General features: G+C 38.0%; 1 protein-coding gene across 1 annotated transcript in view; it reads left to right on the top strand.

Annotated features, from left to right (window-relative positions):
• SEC23IP (SEC23 interacting protein) overlaps window positions 1-23,588 on the top strand; it is a 38,939-nt gene extending 15,351 nt beyond the window's left edge. Inside the window, exons 6-19 of the mRNA XM_074959240.1 lie at window positions 706-826; window positions 1,762-1,851; window positions 2,518-2,659; window positions 3,634-3,842; window positions 5,158-5,276; window positions 6,048-6,218; window positions 6,552-6,647; window positions 9,152-9,349; window positions 10,007-10,162; window positions 11,032-11,134; window positions 12,168-12,353; window positions 13,354-13,516; window positions 18,469-18,569; window positions 22,648-23,588. Coding sequence (XP_074815341.1) covers window positions 706-826; window positions 1,762-1,851; window positions 2,518-2,659; window positions 3,634-3,842; window positions 5,158-5,276; window positions 6,048-6,218; window positions 6,552-6,647; window positions 9,152-9,349; window positions 10,007-10,162; window positions 11,032-11,134; window positions 12,168-12,353; window positions 13,354-13,516; window positions 18,469-18,550 — 1,836 coding nt within the window. The 3' untranslated portion in view covers window positions 18,551-18,569; window positions 22,648-23,588. The remainder of the gene's footprint in view (window positions 1-705; window positions 827-1,761; window positions 1,852-2,517; window positions 2,660-3,633; window positions 3,843-5,157; window positions 5,277-6,047; window positions 6,219-6,551; window positions 6,648-9,151; window positions 9,350-10,006; window positions 10,163-11,031; window positions 11,135-12,167; window positions 12,354-13,353; window positions 13,517-18,468; window positions 18,570-22,647) is intronic.
• Window positions 23,589-24,280: the final 692 nt, after the last annotated feature.

Genomic DNA, 24,280 nt, shown 5'->3' with positions numbered 1-24,280 from the left:
GCACAAGCTATGATGTTTCAGCTAGTAAATCTTTCAGGCAGGCAGTACTCAAACCATTACGGGCTGTTTAGTTTAAAACCTGTACCTTAAATTTCACCAAACCGATGTAGATTGTGGAATACAGGTGTAACATGCTTGTTGCTGAAAATTCAGGTAAGTAGGCAGATGGCTGAATTCTGTACCATCTGAGGTTTCTGAATTGACTTAAGATATTGCCCCACGTGAAAAAGTGTATCATAATGTTGTCACTTTGAGAATGATTTATTGTAAGTAACTGTAGTGAGGTCCGTCTCATGGCAGAAAAATATCTGACCTGCTAACCAAGTGTGGGCATGACGAAGTAAAAAGGTACTCTTGGGCATTGCAAACCTGAATCAATCAGCAGGCCAGCTTCCCCCAGTTATGGAAGACAACCTGGCAAAGGTTATTTTGTCTAGTTACTTCCCCCAAACCAACAAGAATTACTTAAGTCTTGTTTGAGTTTAGTTTTAGTCGGCTAGCCACTCACCCGATAAAGCATAGGAATAATAGTAGCTAAGAGCAGACAATGTATTGGAGTCAGTCACAAGAGATACATTTAGTGAATGAGAAGAGGTATATTAAAACATACAGTACCTTCATACATTCCAAGGCCAGAATTTTCAGGTAAACAGACTAGAAAATGAATTTTCCTTGTTTAAAGTTAGACGATATATTTCTTTTCAGGTTATAGTTCAATTCCAACCTTCTGCAGTACCAGATGAATGGGGGACCACACAAGATGGTCAGACAAGGCCAAGGGTGGTAAAGCGTGGCATTGATGATGATCATGATGAAATTCCTGATGGTATGTGACAGGGCACATGTGGACTGCAGTGGGAGAGTTCTCCTGAGTCCCTTTTTTGCCTGTAGTTTGCAAAGCTTTGATCAATCTGATTTACAAAACAATCGCTCTCTGCCCCAATATATTTGTCAAGCAGACAGTGTTTCCAGGAGAGTGCCATTTTTATAACCAAGAGGAAAGCAAGTGTTACCAGTGCAACCATCATTGCATATTATTGGAGAACATTTGTTTGCTTTTGTAAGGGTCAGTCAGTTGCTCCTTGCCTACAAATAAATCTTCCATTTTCACAGTTAAATCGGCTTCCTAGATCTGCCTTTTTGATTTTTAAGCTACTCCATCCCATAATTCGGAAAAGTTTTGAAAATTAACAGTACTTTGTCTTCATCTATTAGCAGAAAACTGTGTGAGAATATAATCTGGCTGATGGTAGTGTTGTGCTAATTATATAAATCTTAGACTGCTTTGGCTGGGACTACAACTTTTCCTTCACATTAGAACAAAAGACCCAACATGGTCGTCAGTTTGAGGTGCTTGAATTGCTTTTAAGAATGCCCTTCTTTGAACGTCCACTGTATTTCCATAGACGGGCAGGCTCTGAGGCGTGTGTGTGTGTGTGTGTGTGTGTATATATACACACACACACACACACACACACACACACACACACCATATAATTCCACATTTTCTTGCATGTGGAATGACACCGGCATGGTAGTAAATAATAAAGACAGGAAAAGTTAAGTAAAATTGGAGGGGTGGCAAGAAATGGATTTTCTTAATTATAAAAGAAAATTTGTAGGTGAAATTGTATCCTGGGCCACATTATTACTGTCCTGTCCTAACCCCCTAAATACTTGTTATATAAAACTACATGACCAAACTGCATCACTGTGAACATAATCAGATACTAATACTGCTTGTTCTTTTGCTTTTTATAGGGGAGATGTCTCAAATAGACCATTTAGTGTTCATGGTTCATGGCATAGGTCCTGTGTGTGATTTACGATTTAGAAGCATTGTTGAATGTGGTAAGTCTTTAATCATAGCTTTATTCCCAAGTATTTAAACTTGGGTTATAGTTCTCGTCATTAATTGAATTCTTTAATGCGGTGTAGACAGTTTTTATATTGTTTTTGAAATGTTATTTGAACAATGTGTTAATTTAAGAACTGCAAATATTTCCTTATTTTGAGAAAGAAGCCAAAAATGGAAAAGAGTATTATTTTTTTCTCAAAACGGTTCTTCATAATTTTAGCCATTGCTATGAGTCCCTCAACACTGAACTCATATTTTTATAAGTTCCTGTACGACTATTGAAACAACTTAAACATTTAGGGTAAGACTTTTGCCTAATACATTTATATTCCATATATTCTAATCAAAACAAAAAAAAAAACCCCCCACAAAAATATATTTGATCATGGAACTAAATATGGTTTTGTTTGGGGATACACCAAATACAACTTTGAATTAGATATTTAACTATTTCCTGACAGTTTTCTTCTACCTAGATAAGTAGTTTTTGTGAAATGTTGTAACTTCTTAAAAAAAAAAAAAAAAAAAAAGTAAATAGGGAAAGAGGACTTTAAAAATGTTTAGTATAGTTGAGAAACACATTAGAAATCATGTTGTGTTAGACTTTTTTTGATTAACATTAATATCCGATTTCCATTACTTCCTCCCCTCCCCCCCAGTTGATGATTTTAGGACTGTGTCTCTGAAACTGTTGCAGACTCATTTTAAGAAGTCTTTAGAGGAACTTAAAGTGAGCAGAGTTGAATTCCTACCGGTTCACTGGCATAGCTCTCTACATGGGGATGCAACAGGTGTAGACAGGTCTGTATACAGAACGGTACCACTATGCACAGCCTCTGTCATACAAATTGCATAATACAATACTTTATAGAGTTAAGGAAAATGAATGAGAAATTACCATATGCCATAAAGGCAGGGTAGATAAACATGGTCTGATAAAAATAGAATGATTCTTCTGTAATGTTTTAGTTGAGAAGTTTCTAAACAGTGGGTGATAGAACAAGCTGGATGATCACATAGTGCTGACTTCCCTTATTTCCAGTTGCTAGACTTCATTAAAAGATAATAGATTTAATATTTTCCAGACATTTCTTTTCCACATAAGCAATTCTGTTAGTTGTCATTAGAGATGTTATGTGATCATGAATAGGAGGGAAGATAATGCATAAATATGGTAACCATTTCCCTGATGGGTATTTCACTTATCATTTTTACAGCTGAGTGCAGTAAAGAGGGTTAATATGTATTGTCTTTTCAAATATTAACCTCTCCTCTTGTCACTGCTTGTCCTTCGTTTGTAGCCTCCCTCTGTGTAGTCCCATTCTTATTGTCTCTTCTCTCCCTGTTTGCTGTGCTCTCTCTCTTTCCTTTCTGGTGCAGGCTGTACTTCACCTCCTGTTTTTATACACAGTCATTTCTCCCCATCCCCACATCCTTGGCAACAGGAGAAAAACTATAATGAAGTAATATCACAGGTTTTTCCTTAAACCTAGACATGACACCAAAGATTGAGAGACATATAAGTTCCTTAACATAGAAATAAGTACACTGACAATTTAAAGAGAAGGTATTGGCACTAATGTATGAGTTTGAGATAAGACCAGAACATTTTATTTTGGTTTGAGGAGTGTGGAGAACATGACTGGTATGGTTAGGATATCTGAATTGACTGCCAGATGGTTAAACCTTCAAAACTATGGAAAAATGGAATTACAAAGCTCTTATAAAGACTTTTAAAATAATCATTCTACATCTTAAAATTTTTGCACCACCAGGAATATTAAAAAAATCACTTTGCCAAGCATTGGACGTCTGCGCCACTTCACCAATGAGACCTTGCTTGATATACTGTTTTACAACAGCCCGACCTACTGTCAGACCATTGTGGATAAAGTAGGCCTGGAAATGAACCGCCTACATGCACTTTTCATGAGTCGCAACCCAGACTTCAAAGGAGGAGTCTCTGTTGCTGGGCACAGTTTAGGTAATCTACTAATATATCTGTTTACTTTCTGGAACAAAATAGCATTGCTCGAGAGAGGAAAATGTAAACTGCGTTTAAGCATGGGGAAAGCTGGCCTGATAGACCATAATGGTTTTCTAGAGTGTTGTTGGCTCCTAACGCACATTGTCAATATACTCAGTTTATAATACTTAATTCTTAAGAGACATTATGACCTAGAGCAGAGGTGGGCAAACTCCGGCCCACGGGCCACATGCGGCCCGCGGGACCGTTCTGCCCGGCCCTTGAGCTCTCTCCCCTACTGTTTCCCGCTCCCCCGCAGCCTCAGCTTGCCGTGCCACCAGCGCTCTGGGCAGCGCAGCGGTGTGGCTGGCTGTGGCTGGGCGACGTGGCTGCCAGTCCTACGGCTCTGAGCGGCATGGTAAAGGTGCGGGGAGCAAGGGGGTTGGCTGGGTGGGGGTTCTGAGGGGGTGGTGGTCAGGGGATGGGGAACGGGGGGTTTGGATAGGTGTGGGAGTCCCAGGGGGCCTGTCAGTGGGTGGGGGTGTGGATAGGGGTCAGGGGACATGGAGCAGGGGGGGTTGGATAGGGAGTGGGATCCGGGGGGGGGAGTCGGGGGCGGTTAGGGCCGGGGGGTCCTGGGAGGGAGAGGTCAGGGGACAGGGAGCGGGAGGGTTGGATGGGTTGGGGGTTCTGAGGGAGGCAGTCAGAGGGTGGGAGGGGGCGGGGGCCAGGCTGTTTGGGGAGGCACAGCCTTCCCTACCTGGCCCTCCATACAGTTTTGCAACCCTGATGTGGCCCTCGGGCCAAAAAGTTTGCCCACCCCGATCTAGAGGTTAGAGCATGGAGATGGGAGTCAAAAGACTTGGATTCTAGTCTAGTCTTAAAAAAGCAATTTGACATCTGACCATGGGTTAGTCACTTATCTTCTGTGCCTGCTTTCCCCAGTTGTAAAATGGGGATAATACTATCCTACTATGCCTTCCTTATGGGTATTATGAAGCTATGAATTCCTGGCTGTGTTATCTGGGCTCTGCTTCTCTAATCCTGCCTCTAGGAAGAGTCCATAGCCTGAGGTAATGAGTAAAGGTGATGTTGGCTATTGTAATTGCTGTTCAAGTGAACCAGCTTTAAGCACTTCCTATACTCTAGGAATTCTCACATAAGTGTAATATCTAAATATGTTTCTTTTTGTTTTTTATTTTTTCTGTAAAATTATATAAATAATCTTTCTTGCACTCTACCTACAGCCACTGCCATCACCAAGAAGTCCTATTTGTTAAGATTTTGGATCAAGAAAACTGGAATATTTACTCAAAACAATTTATATTTCCAGGTGCCTTAATTTTATTTGACATATTGTCCAACCAGAAAGACTTGACTTCATCAGGAAACTCTGGCCCTCCCACTGCTGCTAATGGACTTGTGAATGATGTGGTTGTTCGTGAAAAGCAGGTATTACTTGCTTACCTGAATTTTGAGATGAATTCACTCTGGTGGTTTTTTGGAGATGTTTCTCAAGCTGTCAGAACTGTTATCAGTTTAACACAGTACCTGATGTGATAGTAAATTTTAATTGACTAATGGAAACATGCAATCTAAAAATAGTAAGTTTGTGTTTCTGTAGTCTCTATATTTGAGGTTTCTTGTACCTCATAAACTTAAAGGTCTGTGGAGGTTCTGTCTAGTGGATTTAAGCATGGGGCTGGGACCCAGAAACTGTTAAGTTCTAAACATTAGCTCTGTTACAGATTCTGTGGCATTGAGCAAGTAGGGAAAGTGAGGTAAAGCGGTCTGCAAAAGAGAAGTAAAATACTGGCTTGAACAACTTTGTGAGTAATGATGGATATACATGAGGAGGAGTCCGTTTACTTTAGTTCTCAGGTCTCAGATTGAGAGTGAGGACAGGTAGATTTTTTTTTTTAAATCTTAGACGGCATTTGATGTGTAAACCATGGAGATTCAAAACTCCTGGAACCTCATTGCCACTTTCATCTCCCTTTAAATACTTTCATTTAAGCTCAGTCTATTCTCACCAGTCGAAAATTTGATGTTGATATTTGCTATTTGCTTTCTTTAAAGCCCTTAGGCTAGGATGATTAACAATGCTCAGATGTTACCGATATTTTAAAAATATGGTTTAACATATATTTGTGTACTGTAGCTTGCTGTTAACTTCTAACTCTATCTGTCAATCTCATTGTGCTGCTTTAATCTTCTCTCAAGGTGACAGAGGATACCAACTCCTTGGCACCCATGATTACTCCTTCTAGTGAGGAGCCCTGTGAGCCTGATGTGGAGGATGAAGTTCCAACCTTACAGAAGGCTCTAGAAATGCTCAGTGTCTCAGAGTATATTGACACATTTGAAAAGGAGAGAATTGATATGGAATCTCTGGTACAGCTAACAGTTTAAGTTGACATTGGGAGCCAGACAATCTTTTTTGCTTTAGAGCTTAGTCTAAATAGCTTTTTTAAAAATTGAAACTTTAATTGTATGTATTGTATACTTAAGATTAAATATTATGTGAATCCATAACACTTTCAATTAAGTAGTTTGGTCTCCTGTTATGTACATTTATTGTTGTCCTATACCCTCTTTGATCTTTATTTAATTCCATGTAAATCTTAATCTGCATTATTTGAGTTTACTTAACTAATTTTTAAGCCATATTTTCAGTAAGTCACTAGGTAAGAAATACTATATATATTTTTTGGGTTTTTTTTCCAGCTGATGTGTACAGTTGATGACCTGAAGGAAATGGGTATACCTCTTGGACCAAGAAAGAAAATTGCCAACTTTGTAAAAGACAGAGCAGCCAAACAGGTAAATGCGCAATGTTTTATAATGCATTTATATTGGTGGTATTTAACATTATTTGCTTTTCTACTAATACGTAACATTCTCTACTGTTATGTAATGGCACAAATGATTTCAATACTTCTATATATAATATGCATAAAATTTCAAGTTTTCCATCCGAAATTGAATTGAAATAATCTTTTTTTAAATGTTGTTAAACTCAAAATTCTGAAAATTTCAAACAGTTCTAGTTGCAATGGTTGATGTGGCAGGCTTTGTACCTTTTATCTGAAAATCCAGAATCTGTAAAGGCTTTAAGATCCCGAGATAGTGAACCATTCAGGTTGTGTGGGTGCCCTCAAATGAAGGCATAGCCACAGCCTCTGTCAACTGTTCAAAGTGTTTCCCTCTGCCTGCTATTATCACCTGTGTGGTGTGGTTTGATCCTAAGCCAGCTAGCTTTCATGCAGGATCCTAATTCATTCAGGAACTAGAAGAACCAAGGAAACTCAAAATGTAAGTTTGATAAGTAGAAATAAAAATGTCAACAGCAAACTGCTGGTATTACTGCTCAAAACATCTCTCTTACTATACATGTGTGGCTGCTAAGCAGGAGGTTTGACAGGATAGAACCCTACAAGAAACTCCTTTTGGAAAGATAAGCCCTAAATGTTGAGAGAGACGTAAATATTGCACCCTCCTATCAGAAACTAAACTGACTAACTTAATTTTTAAATAATGTTTTGCCTGTTTATATTTCAGTAAATTAGGCACAATTATAGTTTTTGTCCAAGTAAAGATCTAATATATAGATCGATGAGTTAAAAGCCTTTGGGGGAAAAACAAGTTCTTGCTTTTTCCTTTTAGGTGGGTTCTGTCAGAATCTTTGATTTTTCCTTCCCTCCCCCCACTAACTGCAATAACAATGAGCAAAAGAATAATGCAAGAAATCACTGAAGAATTTCCAGTAAATGCCAAATAATCTTTTTTTAATTATACCAGATTTATAGATCTTATCTGTAGCATCTTAGGAATGTGCTAATTTTTTAACAAGGGGAAAAGTTAATGTGATTGAATTTTTTTAAAAACTGATTTCTGTGTATTAGCAATAAAAATCTATTTTATTATATTTGTAGATCTCCACACTGCGCACACATGACATGCTTCTGTAGAGTCTACACCAGGGTAATGTGGTTTGGCATTTTGAATTGAAAGCAAAACTGAATTTAATAGGAAAAAAACCTTTCCTAACTACTTCTACAACGATAAAATTTAATACTGTATGGAAAAAAGAGAGAATGAAGCACAGTAGAGGTAGCTGCAGTGCATAACTTCTTCATGGCATCTCTGCAACATGCCTCATACCTAACTTGGAGGGTGAAAGGATATTTCACATTTTGCCAATTTTATCCTTGCTCAAATTGCCAAACTTGTTGCCAGTTGTGGTGGAGGATTTTGTTCTGTTGACTGGGAGCTGGACTGAACCACCAAATTAATGTAGGCCACTGAACTGCAGTCAGATAGTGTCTTGTGGTCACTATTGGTCTGAGCTAGATTTGAATGTATGACTTAGAGGCGAAAGTTTCTCTCTCTACCCTAGTCCCTCCCCTGATTAATGCTTGTATCTTTTTTGGTTGTTTGCCGTTCAGTTTTTTTATACTAGTTCTAAATATAACCTCATTTACTGATTGTGTTTTAATTGGTGCTTGTGAAAAAAGTGTTTGTTTTTTCAATAGCAATACCAAATGACTTCCTTCTTTAAATGGTCGATTTTCAACTCTTGAGAATAGCTTTCGGTCATCAGTGTGAAAATCCATTGATAGTATAATATTCTAGATTGCTACCACCAACTAATTCTAGGTGGCTCAGTATCGATATCGGTTCTTACAGCACTTAATACAGAATGAGGTGGTCTGCAGTTTAATCATTTTATAACTTAGACTCTCAGGTTTCCTATTATAAGCTGATATTGTCATAGTAATCCCTTTCTGTGCTTTTTTTTAAAAGAGAATGAACAAAACTGCCTCATTTGTTCAAATATTGAACTGATTTCACGCTATAAACAATACTTGTTTTGAAGATTGATGGATGGAGGAATGCTTTCATCTGCTTTCTGTCACTGTTCTTAACATAAACTTAAAATAAATGTTAACACATTCAGTGACTTGGCAACCAGTTATCAACTAGAAGAATCAAAAAATGTGGTGTTTGCTTCGTTGGGTAATATGGCACATATTGTGAGTTTTTGTGCAGTGGTACTTTGTTTGGCTGCCTGCAAGTGTTCATGCTAATTGTGCCCTAGAATCCTCTGTGCAGGTTCCCACAGTGCTCCATAAGGAAGGTTGGTAGAAAGAGGCAAAAAAAAAAAAAAGGGTGGGTGGGACGGGGTCGGGGAGGTGTGTGTGCTTCCAGCATATGAAACAGACCAATTGTAAATACATAAGGTACATCTGAAAGCCCAAGATAGGGACGAGAAAAGTTGCCATAACAATAGACTTTTTCAGGTTTTGATAACTTTGTTTCAAAAGGAAAAGAAAAAATCATTAGCAGAAAAAAAAGCAGTGCAAACTCAGGAAGCTGCACAGAAAGCAAAAGAAGCAGTTACTTCTGTTGCCACTTCAGAATCTGATAGCCTGCATGAGCGGTCGAAGAGAAAACTTCCTGTTGGTGCCTTGGTTTCTTCTGTGAACGTTGACTATGAGTATTTTGAAGTTGGTACTGGCCAGGTAAGATTGTTAATTAAAACATCTTATTTGAGAATAGTGGTATATACTAAAACAAAACAAAAAAAGTAAAAACATCCCATTTCATTCTAGTCATGTGAAAGAACTTCGGTATTTCTTGTTTTTCATTATAAGTGTGGGAGGGCTTGTTAAAGTTAGCGTTAGGCTTTGCTTTCAGTAATGTGGCCACCACAATTAATTTCACCCCTTCAGAGTGGCTAGGACTGGCTCCATTCCCAAATCAAGGTCTCCTACATTAAATTACAGCACATGGACTGCCATGGTGTTGAATGGTCATTTGGGTTTTTTTTGGACGCTTACACATTACCTTTGTTCTACATCATTGTAGACCTAAAATTTGAATGGTCTGTTCTTAATCTAAAGTTTTATTTTAAGAAAATACACTGAAATATTTCCTGTTAGTTTGACTTATCCTCATATACTTTCCTGTATGTTTTTTAAGGTGCCTTTGCAAGGCTTCTCCACGTAAGCCATATGGGCAGAATATCCCAGCAAATATCTGCCACCCTGCAGTGTAAACTAGCGGGTTGTTGGGTGTTTGCTGAGCCAGTCACCATTTTTCCTTTTTAGTTAGGCTTAAAGTGAATTGCCTGACATTTGAGGTGGCATTTATTTTGTTTGATTACTTTGTGCTGCTAGGTTTCTGTGGCTTACAGTGTGCTAGACTTCGAACCAGAAAATTTCTTTGCCCTGGGTTCTCCAATCGGTGTGTTCCTTTCTGTACGAGGAGTGGAGAATATTGATGAGAACTATAGACTTCCTACCTGCAAGGGATTCTTCAATATTTACCATCCAGTGAGTGAGAAGTACCTGTGAGATTGGATTTCAAGTAATTTAGATGAAAGGAAGGTGGGAAAACTACATTTGAACTTCTTAAGGCACCAAAAGTAATTTTAAAACAGTCATCGTCCCCTGAACGTTGCAGTCACCCTCGGTTATTTTTGAACCTCTACAGAAAATAAGTAGCTGGTTGCAAGTCATGTACTTAATACTTAGCCCAATTACCTTGCCACCTGCCCTCTTAGCTTTCCAAAGCCAAAATAATAATCTTATTGAGAATCTGTTTTCTGTCATCTGACTTTTAGAGTGCTCTTTGTCTTCCTCCACTACTCCACTTCCTCACATTGAGATTTGGAAACTCTTTATAGTTATTGTAAAATAATAGATTTATCCTTCTCTTCATTCCCATCTTGTCATGGTACTAACCAGTATGCCAGCTATATGAAATACTGGAAACTGGGGAAAATCTGCGTTTTTTATCTTGACTCTATGTTGCTTTCAACACGGTTGAGTAGTGTATTGCAAGGTTTTGTGGTGTGTTGAATGGTTACTGATATTTGCTAATTCTGTAGCAAGAGAGATCCTTTTGTGCACTGGATGTATTATGTTAAAGAGCTAGGGCAAAATAATGCTCATCTCTGCTATCATGTCCCTCTCCTAGAGTCTCTGAACCTAAGAGAATGAAAACACTCATTGTGTTAATGAATCAGCAGTAATTTACAATTTAACTAAACATTAGTTCACTTGAGTTAACTGAAAAAGACAGAATCTACAAATTATCTTCACTAATTGTCAACAGGTTTCTTTAACTGAAACGTCACTAACATTTTGGATTGTTAAACATCAAATAATTGTAGTTATTCTGGCTTTCTCTTTATTTGCAGCTTGACCCAGTGGCTTATAGGTTAGAACCTATGATTATTCCAGACTTGGACATTAAACCAGTTCTCATTCCACACCACAAAGGCAGAAAAAGACTTCATCTTGGTAAAAGGTTTTTTTATATGTATATTTTACTGTATATGTATAGTCTATGATTTTCTAATGCATCAAATATTGTAGGTCAAGATTTTCAAAGGGGATTAATGATTTTTGGTGTCTTACTTCTCATGCACCCAACTTGAGATGCTTTAAAGGAGGCTGAATTTCAAAGGGCAGGTTCTCAGCACTTTCTGAAATCAGGCTGTTTTAAAGTGTCTCAAATTGAGCACCCACAGTCTGTTTAGTTTTGAAAATATTAGCCTTTTTGTTAATTGAGGCTGTCTAACAATCATCAACTAGTAACTTTGCTAATTGGAAGTGTATTTTTAATAGTTGCAGGTAATTGTCCTGTTCTTATTAACTTAAGATTCTGAGGATAAGAAGTAGTAGCCAAATTAACTGGATCCCCAACTCTGTCCCCCAGTGCCTGCAACTCTACCACTCCCAAATATAGTTGAAAACTTAGACCCACTCTGGGTGGACGTTGATCCTCATGCTACTGAGTTAGCCAGCCTTTCTGCTTGGTGTCACTGTGGGGTAGTCAGGAAAAGATCCTTACTGAGACAGTAGCAGTATCTGGGTTAATAGGATTGGATTCTTGACTCTTGTGTCAAACTCACATGCCCTTGGTTAAAATGACACATTTCAGGATTATAAGGAACTTTTTCCAAGTTAGGTTGTCAGGGACCTGGAGGAAGTTCTGACTTCCTGTGGAGCTCTGGGAAGAAATCATTTGGTTAGGATGAAGTGGCCATTTCCAACATTTACTTTTTCAGATTCTGAACATGTTTGGTACTGTATTTCCTTGCCTTTTATTAAATTAAACTTTAACAGCATCTACTTCAAATACGGGTGGCAAAATACTGCTTTCATAGTGAAGATGCTGTGTTCTATGTCATCTTTTAATCAAGAGGAATAAGAGGCATGGGCATATATGCACCAATAATTGGTACCTTGGCTAGTACTTACTTTAAAAAAATGTGTTTGTGTTCACATAACATTTTCACTAAGAATGCTTCTGATATTGTGATCTTTTTAGAGTTGAAAGATTCTCTCTCTCGTATGGGATCAGATCTAAAACAGGGTTTTATCAGCTCTTTGAAGAGCGCTTGGCAGACTCTTAATGAATTTGCACGTGCTCATACCTCTTCAACTCAGCTGCAAGCAGAACTGGAGAAGGTAGCTAATCAAATTAAAGAGGAAGAAGAAAAACAAGTGGTAGAAGGTAGGTTGACGTTTCACTGATATTCTCTTAGTACACTAATCTCATATTTGTGGAAACATCAAAGCTCAAATGAACGTTAGAAATGTTAGATTTTTAGTTAATTACAATTTGATCTTGTCCAGGAAAACATACTTTTTCAGATTCTTAATATGTTATTCTTTGTATTTGGTACTGTATTTCCTTGCCTTTTATTAAATTAAACTTTAACAGCATCTACTTCAAAGGAGGCTTTGATTAGTGAAATCTTACAATTGAGCTTGATGTCAAGAGCAAGTTTCTAAGTGTCTTGCCTTTACTCTTCTGTAAGAAAAATGAGTAAACAAATATTTAACATCTGTGGGATTTCTGCTTTTTAATTAAGCTCTGCTGCCTAGAAGGCCAGGCTGAGTAATAAGACAAGTCAGAAAGAGTGGATGTGGAGAAACTGAAATGAACACTGTGTCTAAGTCATAGATATTGCCTTCTACAAACATTAATCTCTTGGGAGGTTGGGGGCTTGATTTCTGCCTGCTATAACTTATCTGACAGGTATTATTTACCACTGTATGCTTTGTTGTTTCTGGGTAGAATGAACAAACACTTCCTTAGTCTCACACAATCAATTAAGGATGGTCATTGCTGCTGGAGAAACAGATTGAAACAATTCATTTTTATGGTTATTAGTCACACTGCTGCATGATAGAATGAAACCACATGAATGGATAGTGAGACGTGGTTCTTAATTACCTATCTAATGTCTTGCAGAGACTCTGTGCTTCAAGGTTGCACTGTTGTTTAAATTTATAATAAAAAGAACCTGAGACCTCCGTTTGTAATAATAAACCACACAGAAAACAGCAAAGGACTTATTTGTGTTTTATTCCACAGTTGAGTTGAGGCTACTATTGTCTTCCCAGAAACTAATGTAGAAAATGGTGACCTCCGTTTATAGTCATAGAATCAAGCAGTAATAAAGGGTTGAGCTTGTGACTGACTTCAATGTTAAAACTATCAATTCTAGCTGAAAAAATTGCCGAAAGTCCAGATCTTTCAAAGGAAGAGGGTTGCTTAGTAAAGGTCGGGATGCTAAATGGAGGACGTCGTATTGACTATGTTCTACAGGAAAAACCAATAGAAAGTTTCAATGAATACCTTTTTGCTCTACAGAGTCACTTGTGTTACTGGTAAGAATTACATATTTTTTTCTGTAATTCCACAAATTTTGCTTTTCCAATGTAGTTATATGTATTTAATTCAGGTTACTTAATTATCAGTCCTCTACCTCTTATTTTGTACAGTTTATCTGTGACCAACATGACAATAACAAGAATGCTACTGCTTGTTTCTAGCATTTTCATTATGAAGATTGGGAGGATCATAGAGCTTAATTTTCCAGGCTTTTTTTATTTTATTTAATTTTATTGTATTTTTTAGTTTTGACAGAAATAGCAGTGTTCTACACAGGATTTTTCCTCAGTCTGATACTGACCAGGAGTGGTAGAAAGAGGATATCTGTTGAAATAGGTTAGAAACAATACAAGTTATGTTGGATTTTTACTGATGAATACACACCTTCAGTTTTGGCATGGGTTTGCTGGTGCACAGTGGTGAAAGAAAGGTTGCCTTTGATACAGTACTACAAAGAGGAGGAATGGTCCAGTGGTTAAGAGTCTAACCTGGCACTCGTGGGGACCTGGGTTTGGTGATTCTACACAGGCTTCTGTGAACTTGGACAAGTCCCAAAGAACCATTTTCAAAACAAAACTCTAAAGGGAGTCTTGCAAATTAGCTTAGGCTCTAAAGTCAGTTAAGTGCTTTAAAAATTTTTACCCTTAGTCTCTGCCTCAGTTCCTGATCTGTCAAATGGGGATAATAGCATTTCCCTCCTCCTTGTAATAACCTTTTATGTACTTGAAAACTGTTATGTCCCCTCTCAGTCTTCTCTTCTCCGGACTAAACAAACCCAAATTTTTCAATCTTTCCTCGTAGGTCATATTTTCTAGATCTTTAATTCTTTCTAGGGAGTCATTTCCCATTTTGTATGTGTGCAGTTGATTGGTCCGTCCTAAGTGGAATTCTTTGCATGTGTCCTTATTGGATATCATTCTATTTACTTCAAACCATATCTCCAGTTTGTCCAGATCATTTTGAATTTTAAACCTATCCCCCAAAGCCCTTACAACCTCTCCCAGCTTGGTATCACCTGCAAACTTTGTAAGTGTACTTTCTATGCTATTATCTAAATAATTTGTGAAGGTATTGAGCAGACCCAGGACCAATCCCTGCACAACCCCACTCGATATGCCCTTCCAGCTTGATTGTGAACCACTGATGATTACTTTCTGGGAATGGTTTTCCAACCAGTTATGCACCCACTTTATAATCGCTTTATCTCGGCTATATTTCCCTATTTTATTTATGAGGCGTTCACGTAGGACAGTATCAAAAGCCTTACTAAAGTCAAGATATATCACATCTACCAATTTCCCCCTATCCACAAGGCTTGTTGCCCTTTCAAAGAAAGCTGTTAGGTTGATTTGACATGGTTTGTTCTTGACAAATCAGTGTTGACTGTTACTTATCACTTTACAGTAGAACCTCAGAATTATGAACTGACTGGTCAACCACACACCTCATTTGGAACCAGAAGTATGCAATCAGGCAGCAGCAGAGACCAAAATATAAAGAGTACTGTACTGTACTAAAAGTAAATGACTTAAAAAAAAAAAAGTAGAAAGCAGAATTTTTCTTCTGCATAGTAAAGTTTCAAAGCTGTATTAAGTCAGTGATCAGCTGTAAACTTTTGAAAGAACCATAACATTTTGTTCAGAGTTATGAAAATTTCAGAATTATGAACAGCCTCCATTCCTGAGTTGTTGATAATTCTGAGGTTCTACTGTATTGTCTTCTAGGTGTTTGCAAATTGATTGCTTGATTATTTTCTCTGTTATCTTTCCAGGTACTGAAGTTAAACTGAGTGGTCTGTAATTCCCTGGTGTATTGTTATTCCCCTTTTTATAGATTAGCACTATATTTGCCCTCTTCCATTGCGGTCATTTTAGTACCTAAGGTAGCCAGCGAGTAGAAGCTATGTAACGTTGATCAGCTTGCTTTTTGGGAAGAAATATTTCTCTAATTCTCCAAATATTGCAACCTTGTGGAAAAGAAAACCTTTACAGTAAGCACGTTCTTTGCTTGTTATGTGAAGGGGACAGAGTTTATCATGTGTGTGGGCAATTAGCATTGAGAAATTGTATTCCTGAGGAATACTGACTCTCTCCGAGTGAGCCTCGGAATAACCTCCACCTTACACTCTCTTGGAAATATAGTATTCCACGCTTAATCAAACCTTCTGCTGCTATCTCTTCTTGTGACTAGCAAGATCTTTTGTATCAAACTCAATATTAAAAGATCCTTTGGCTTTTATATAAAGCTGACTAAACAACCATTTGGCTTCTTGTTTCTTTTGGCACTGGTATGTTAGATCAAGCTGCCTCCAAGAGAGCCATGTCTAAATGCTGCTACTTGGCTGACTCACAACTTCCAGGTCCTGATCATGAGCACCCTAGCAGAGGTGCGCCAGCCTCTGTTTCCAGCCTCAGACTCTTCTAACCTAGAATATTGGCTGTGTTCAGCCACATGAAGTTCTGTACACATCTCTGAGACGTTCTGCTTAGGTTATCCAACTAGGTCATCTAGCTAGTCTCTCTGAAGACATTGCTACTTCAATTGAACCTCATGGCATGAATTTAGCTTCAACCTTTTATAACAGTATCCTTAATCATCTGCCACCATGGGCCTTCACTTCTCCTGCACAAGCTGAGAATGGGTTTCATTGCTATTTAAATGGCCAGCATATTTTTTTTTTTTTTTTTTTTTTTTGGACATCATGTTGTACCTGGCTGAATAGTACTATTTCTGGTATGACTTATTTTTCAGGTGACATGTTTTGCATTGACTACACCTAGAGTTTCAGCTGATATTTTAGAAGGTGTGAGATCCCTGGTATTCTGAAATCATCCCGTTCTTTAGAAACCAATCTTTTTCTCTGGGGTTATCATGGAATGTCACTCTCAAAAGTGCATGTGCCTATCTAGGTAGCATTATCATTTTGTTCTGAAATAAGAACTGCTATTTTTCTGTAAAGAAACAAATTGATATTCTTATCTCTCGTATGATGCTTGGCCTTGACTTTTTCCCTATTCTGAACTTGGTGCTCAAAAAAGGTAAATGTAGCAAAGATCATTTTCAAGGCTAGGCAAGGACACCATATTTGTTTTGATAGCTACAGCTTTTCAAATGCAACCATTCCTGAAGAGAGATTCGAGCACAATAAGTAGCAAAACTTTATTTTACTTTGTGTGGGAATGAAATTGCAAGATATTAATGCTCTGTCATCAGATTTTAACAAAATAAAGAAAAAGAATTGCCGCAAATGGATCTTCCTTCAAAGCTTTGATATTTGTTATGATTTTTACTGCTGATGTACACAGTGGTTTCAAAGCTGGTTTTTTAGGACATGAAAAGGGAAATTTCATTTCCATTGTGTAATTGGCCATTGAAAACACCATTACTTTATCTGGATTTTGAGTTTAAAACAATAGTTTAAAAAAAACAAAAACTAATTTCATGTATTTCAGATGGTGCAGGATATAGAGTGACTTGCATGAGAAGCAATAACCCGTTGAAAGGAAAAAGCTGCCAATCTGTATTCACTCTTATGCATACTTAATTTCTCGCTTTTGTATATCTTAGATTTGTGCGTTTTATTACCACAGTACATTTGAATAGACATGGGTTGTGGGATGACATTGACATGTATGTAAACTGCATGTGTGATAGCTAACATGACTTGTGTAAAACATGAACAACAACTGATCCTCAAACATCCAGATGATTAGTTAACTGTATCTTTTTCTCTTATTGCAAAGACCAGTTGGTATTTGGAAAAACAAAAGTAAACTAAAATTGGTCCTTCAAAACAATAGCCTTTTTTTGCTGACTAAAACTAGTACTGTGTGGCTTTGCTATAATTTTCATAATAGTAGAAGCACAAGTAGCTTACTGCACTAGTTATCAGGTGCCACTGAAATAGGGTGACCAGACTGCAAATGTGAAAAATCAGGATGGGGATAATAGGAGCCTATATAAGAAAAAGACCCAAAAATCGGGACTGTCCCTATAAAATCGGGACATCTGGTCACCCTACACTAAAATGTCTTCTGACTATTGGAAAGAAAAAACTCCATAGAAATAATGTAAATTATGTCTAGAAATGGGCAGTGTTGTCCAGTGGTTAAACCACAGGACTTGAAATAATATCTAATGGGGCTTTTTAGTGTTGATGATGTTTACATGGTGGTAAATTGACAGTTGATTGTATAGGAGCTGTTCTTATCGCAGCTCCAATCGTGATGTATGCCAGTCATATCAACAGTTTGCTCTGATAGTTGGGTTTCTCTAATCTAATCAATAATAAATTCCAATGGTGGTGATTTCTTCTGCACAAGCCTTCATTGTCTGGATTTTTTATCTTTTATGATGAATAGTATTTGTGTAGTTTGTGTTTTCCACAAGGTGGCAGTCTGTAGTTATTTTTTTTTCTATCTAAAGATTTGTTACTCTAATAGACTAAGCCATATTAAAGTACCTAATCAGAAGTAAGCAAGAGTAGAATATAGTGAGTAATACCCAAGAATTCAAATTAAAAAGTCTTCTCAGGAAGACATCGGTGAAGTGAGCCAAACCTTCAGGATGAGGAAACCCTGACATTGATCCTTTTGCCTGAAAATTTGTTGCTTGTGTATGGTCCAGATATACAGAGGGGTATCAGGGTGTAATGTGGTTATGACCTGTATGCTGAATCTCATTGTAAATATTTGAGCAATCGCATAATTTCTCTTGCATTTTTAACTGTGTATTGGCAATCTATAAACAGCATTCCTTAGAGGGCAACATCCTTTAATATAGATCATAATCATAGTCATAATTACACCTCTCTCTCGCTCAGCTGCCTTCTGGCATGTTTGAAAGGATATGAGAGGGGCTTGTGCAATATTTGCACAACTCTTAGGACTTGCCTCAAGCAATAGAATGTTGGTTATAAAAAAAACTAACGGACCCTTTTTATTCATAGGGAATCTGAAGACACAGCTTTGCTACTTCTCAAAGAAATATATAGGACTATGAATATCAGTCCGGAACAGCCGCAACACTGATGTGTAGATACCTGAATTTGTAAGTTTTGCCCTCATTAAACTGCATGCACTTAAATCATATAAACATGATTTTGGAGGCCATTTTCTTTTTCTTTTCCCATCAAAGCTTACAGTGTGAAACAGGCAGTTACAAAGTGTGTAATGTTGCAATGTGTGAATTGTGGTTCTGGCTATAATGATCCTCCACCGATTGATGAAAGTTGTGCATGTGCATAGTATGGAGGGGACAGGGAGAGTAGAATAACTTACCTTCTAAAGAGTTCTGCCCAGACAAATACATAATCTAGAAATACAAGCAATATAGCTTGAGAACTGCAGCATAAATAATTCCCCCAAAAGACACTAGCTTATTTTAAAAGGAACCAAAATAATAAACTGCATATTGTGCATCTCAGAATAAAAATATCTTTAGTACATAGCAGTTTTAAAGTAGTAAGTATCCCAACTGAGGGTCCTCACTCAGAGTTTCTTCCACTGAGCACTAGGAGCCAGAGTCTGAATTCGAGGTGATAATGGAAATATCATTTTGGTTAGTATCCTGCTGATTTTCCTGGGTTTTGTGTTAATTGTTAAAATCAAAGCAACTAAGACATAACAGAGCTGTAGAAATTAATGAAACAAATCGTTTCTTGCTCTTTGGCAGTGACTCAGGCTATGTCTACACTGGCACTTTTGTTGGTAAAGCTTTTGTTGGTCAGGGGTGTGGAAAAAAAACCGCTCCCCTGACTGACATAAGTTTCACCGACAGAAGCACCAGTGTGGACAGCACTATGTCGTTGAGTGACGCTCTTCTGCCGACATAGCTACTGCTGGTCGTTGGGGGTGTAATTATGTACTTATGTAATCGTTGGGGGTATAATTATGCCAACGGGAGAACACTCTCCCGTCAGTATAGAGCAGCTTACAGTGGCGCAGCTGAAGCGGTACAGCTGTGTCGCTGTAAGGTCTGTAGTGTAGACGTAGCCTCAGTGAATGTTACAGTTCATGCTCATACTATGCTTTGATGATACCATTTTCAGGCACTGACTATTATGGACATGGAGGTATTAAAATATAGAGAGAGAAATCATCTTTGCCCCCCCAGAAAACTTGCTGACATTCTGCATTAATGTTCTGGAAAGTACCCCCTTTAGACAGCAGCTTTTGATGCTTTCCTCGTTCTCAGACATATCAACAATAAAATCAAGAGAGGACAGTATCCTTCCTTATTAAAAGCACAGACGGGGGTCAAAATACTCAATCTGCGGGAGAGTACATGAACGTTCATAGGAGTATCCCAGATGCCTGTACTGCTGCTGTACAATCTTAATAGGTTTTTGTAACAGAATGTTCCTGCTGCTAGTGTACTAAATAGCCAGTTTAACTGATTGCCAATGGGGGTGGTGTACCAGCCTAATGTCAGTCCTGCTCTGCTGAAGTATGTCATAGCTGATTGACTGCACTTTAAGTGTAGCAAAAGGAAAAACACATTTGAAACTATTGCCTAGCAACGCAACTGCTTATATCAGTTGTCAAGATGCTATCTACAGCATCTCACATCGTCATAGTTGTAATGTTGCACTCTTGGCTTTTGTCTCTTATATTATGTCCTTATAGGTTAAAATCCTTACTCACCTGTTCTCGCTACAGAATGGTTGTTTTTAAACTCTACGTAATTTTGTTTGTTTAGTGGCAAATCATTCTACAATAAACTCATTCCTGGTTTCTGGTGTGTAGGTGGAACACTCTCTTTCATTAAGACGCATGCACAGGATCGCTCATGGGAAAGAGCATGGATGTACAGTATATCACAGTCTATTGCTGTTTGCTAATGAGCAAGTCAGGAGTGTCTGTACAGTTGCAGCAGCTTCAGGAGTTGCTCGGAGCTTTCCCATCCCTTGCTTGGCTAGCCAGCAAGCATATGAAACTACATTTCAAATAGTAAATGTCCTGGATGGCAAAGCAGTCCAGGCCCTTTGGTACATTTGTTATTTTTATTTCAGCGACAAGAAATATCTCTCTGCTTGCGCGATCTAAAAAGTCTTTGCAAAATCCTGCTCCTCTAGGAAAAGTAAGCATTTTTCCCAGGCTAGCATGACCAGCCATGTTCTGCAGAATCTAAGCAGTTATTCTTCTTATAGTTGCAAAAAAAAAAAAAAAAAACCACAAAAAAACCCGTTAGAACAAGAACTGATGAGTGCAATTGGTGCTGTAGCTGCTATGCAGTGTGAGGCAGCGTCGGTTACCTGATGGAATTACAAAAAGAGCTCCATTTACTTTGCTGCTGTTTAGAAGCAGACTCAGTGGACAAGCAGCCTATAGGTTCCTTGGCTCATGAACAGGAAGAATAAAGATCAGCAGTAGCCCTGGGCTTCCCTTCCTCTTCTTTCCTCACCCCTTAGTATGGAGGCCTACACACCTCTCCTGTTTTGCTGTCCTGAGCTGTCTCCTAGCCCAAGCGAGTGGGACACAATATGCATGGCTCCTGATTCCTCTCCTGGGAGAGGAACAATGATATTGTGGCTCCAGTGGGTGGGGGAAGAATAGGACCCCCGGCTTCTCCATGAGTGTTGTGATCATAGAACAGCCAGAAGAAAAGTCCCTGCCATCAGGAAAAGACTAGAAGCCCAAATAGGGAAACGTGCTGAGGCAGCTGTGAGAAGCCTGAGGGGCTGAGATGGCCAGTGTGGTTTTGAGAAGTTTCTGCTGAGTGACAGTAGATTTGAGAAACAGAATTGTGGTGGTGAGGAAATTAGGGAAGATTCTGCAAGAGATAGAGAGATCAAAGAGTGATGAATTAAGTGGAATGGTGCTCAGTGGGTAGAGGGATAAATGGGGGTGAGTCAAATTTAGGATGTTGGTGATTACTAAGTGAATTATGAAGTGATCAGTGCAGTACAGAAGCTGGCGTGAAGTGTTTGTGAGAGTAGAGAGAGTGTGTTTGGTGTGAAGCGTCTGAGGAAGTGTGAGTGTATGAGTGTAGTTGTGTGTACTGTTGTTTGACAAGGCCGGGCCAGTGTGTTTTGTGGGGTTTTTTGTTTTTTTTCCCTCATCTGGGCTGGTGATAAAAATATTAGCCATGATTGGATTCCCATAATAATCAGTGAGTAGCTCCCAAGATCCGGCAGTCAGCTGTGACCAAAGTCATCTAAACCATGGGAAAAAATCGTCCAGCCCTCTCATCTAACATGACTAGGGTGACCAGATGTCCTGTTTTTTGGGGACTTTTTCTTATATAGGCGCCTATTACTCCCCACCCCTGTCCCAGTTTTTCACAGTTGCTATCTGGTCACCCTAAACAGAGTGTTCTGCTTTGTCTTCTTGAAATTACTCTTTGATAAACAATATTGTAAAGTTCACAGGATTTTTTGTACTTAGAATAACAGAATTATAGCCAGTATGGCCTGGTTGAATAGAAATGTATGTTACGTTAAGATTTAATCATTTTTACGTAATATGTTTCTTTGTATGCTTAGTGTTTATTTGCTCTTGCTTGTCATTTTTGTGTCCTCTAAATATTTGTAATAAGAGAGTTCTTCCAGGCAACTTTATGCCCTACTTGTATTTTTAGTTCTTTTGTAGTGGGTCCTCCAAAGTGCACAATACGCAAGTTAATATAACTTCATAAAAAGCCAGAGCTATTAAATTCTGTGTTCAGCTGCCCCAGCACATCCTATAAAATGAGTTAAGTTAAAGGGTATGCTTACACATATGGGCACAGTAGCTAATCCAACTTTCCAGTGATCCCATGATCAGAAATCAAGATCCAGTATCAATTTTATTGATATTTAGGAATGAATTCAATCATCATTGTGGGGGATTAACACAAGTCTCCCATTAGTGCAGCATTGCAGTACTCCCATCACTCTAATTTGCAATCATAACTCCCATCACCAGAATGAATCCTGTTCATGGTGGTGGTGTTTAGAGGGGAATGGGGGGGCTGGGGAAATAGACCTTAGGGTATTACATTTTTATAAAATGACGAGTGGTGTGTGTGGGTTTTTAATCTTTTTCTCTTTGAAAATGAACATTGGTGTGTTTAGTTTTAACATAGTACTACTGCAAGATGAGAGAGTTCAGTTTCACCTTTCCTGTTTTTCTTTTTCTCTGCACAGCATATCTAACGTTCCAGCAGGCTTGCTGACAAAACATTTTGAGGAACCTCCAGTATTTCTCTAGTCACACATGGCAAGAATCCGAATCACAACAGCATTTTTTTCTTCAGTACAGAACTCTTTGATTTAGATAATACCTTCTTGTTTCATTCAAGAGTGTTTCACAATTTTAAAATGATCAGCACCGCAGTTTGGGAAGCATAATTGGAATGACACCATTTAACCTTCTTATTGAAATTTAGTTGTACTGTTGCCAAACTTTGACCAGTGAAGAAATATTTGTGGCATGCAAATTATTATTTTTCTTCTCAAGCTACCTTGTCTGTTAGGTGTCAAACATGTATTTTCTATGAAGGCAATATGTTCTTTATTAAAGAAAGGACTTGTTGAGACACAGCAATAATCTGCTCTTTTTAAAAAAATGCGTTTCCACTTTTAAAAACAAAATGTGAATTTTAGTTATAAGCTGCTTTACATCAAGCTTTTGTATTTGCTAAAATCAGCAGCCAGAATGACTTTCTTACTACTGTGAGTTCAGTGCTGAGATTTTATAAAAGCTTTTTAACCCTCTGACTTCTTTGCAATGGAGATAAAATTATCTTTTGTTATAGAAAATATAGAGATTTGTTACAGCCAGTTCAGCATTCACCTCTCTTGGAATGTAACTGATGTAGAGAACAAAGAGGGATGAATCAAACTACATTTCATTTTGGTAATTAACAGTTCATGTGACCTCGTGGCTGCTCTACCTGGGAACTGAAATTATGACATTGACCTCAGAAAATTAATTTCTCTCACCATGGCATGTGAATGTAGAGCCTCTTTCAAGCTTATTGGAGCTAAATGTAACAGCCAAGGCCAAGATCTGTGATCCATATTCTATTTTCATCTAGTGAAATCAGTGGAGTTGTATGGGGTGAGGTCTTCTGGATTAGTGTCTCTGTGAACGCTGGGCTTCTGTAGCTTTCTTCTGGCAGCATCTTTAATGCAATTACCTAACCTATAGTGCTAACAATATTTGCTTCTGTTACTGCAGTAAGGACATTTTGCTAATGTTTACTTAGTAAGTTCTTATGGAACACAGTGACTTTTTTGAGTATATGTAAAATACACATTTTTGTGTGTATATTTTGGTTAGTATAATTAAAAGTTACTGTAATGCCCAAGGATCTTTAATGCAAGCTTTTGTACTTATCTCAACAATTAATGATTTGTTCTCTCATTTAATGAGAAGGAACGTGGATGCTTTTGGTGTCACTTCTCCCATTCTGAATATTCAGGATTACATATAGTACAGTAGTTTCCCTTCAATTTTTTTTGTTAAGCTAGAATACATTTTGCCAAGATATGTCGGATGGACCAGTCTCTTGGCTGATGGCACAATGAGTGGAAAAGCCCAATCCCTTCAGTAAATCCTGTATTAAAGATAAGTTTCCCAACAGCTTTCAGACCCGTATAATTGGTATTCAGATCATGTAGCCTATAGTACTGGATAAAATACCAAAGAATGAAAGATACTATGGTTTTCAAGAATCTACAACAATGTTGAATGTGTACATAAAGGCAAACAAAATAAATTTAATGAAAAAAAATGTCCAGAGGGTGTTTGATATGACTTATCACTTTGAATCTA

This window comes from Natator depressus, chromosome 7 (assembly GCF_965152275.1).
Source record: "Natator depressus isolate rNatDep1 chromosome 7, rNatDep2.hap1, whole genome shotgun sequence".
Lineage (NCBI taxonomy): Eukaryota > Metazoa > Chordata > Testudines > Cheloniidae > Natator > Natator depressus.
Note: the sequence above shows the minus strand (reverse complement) of the source record. Positions and strands in the feature narration are given on the sequence as shown.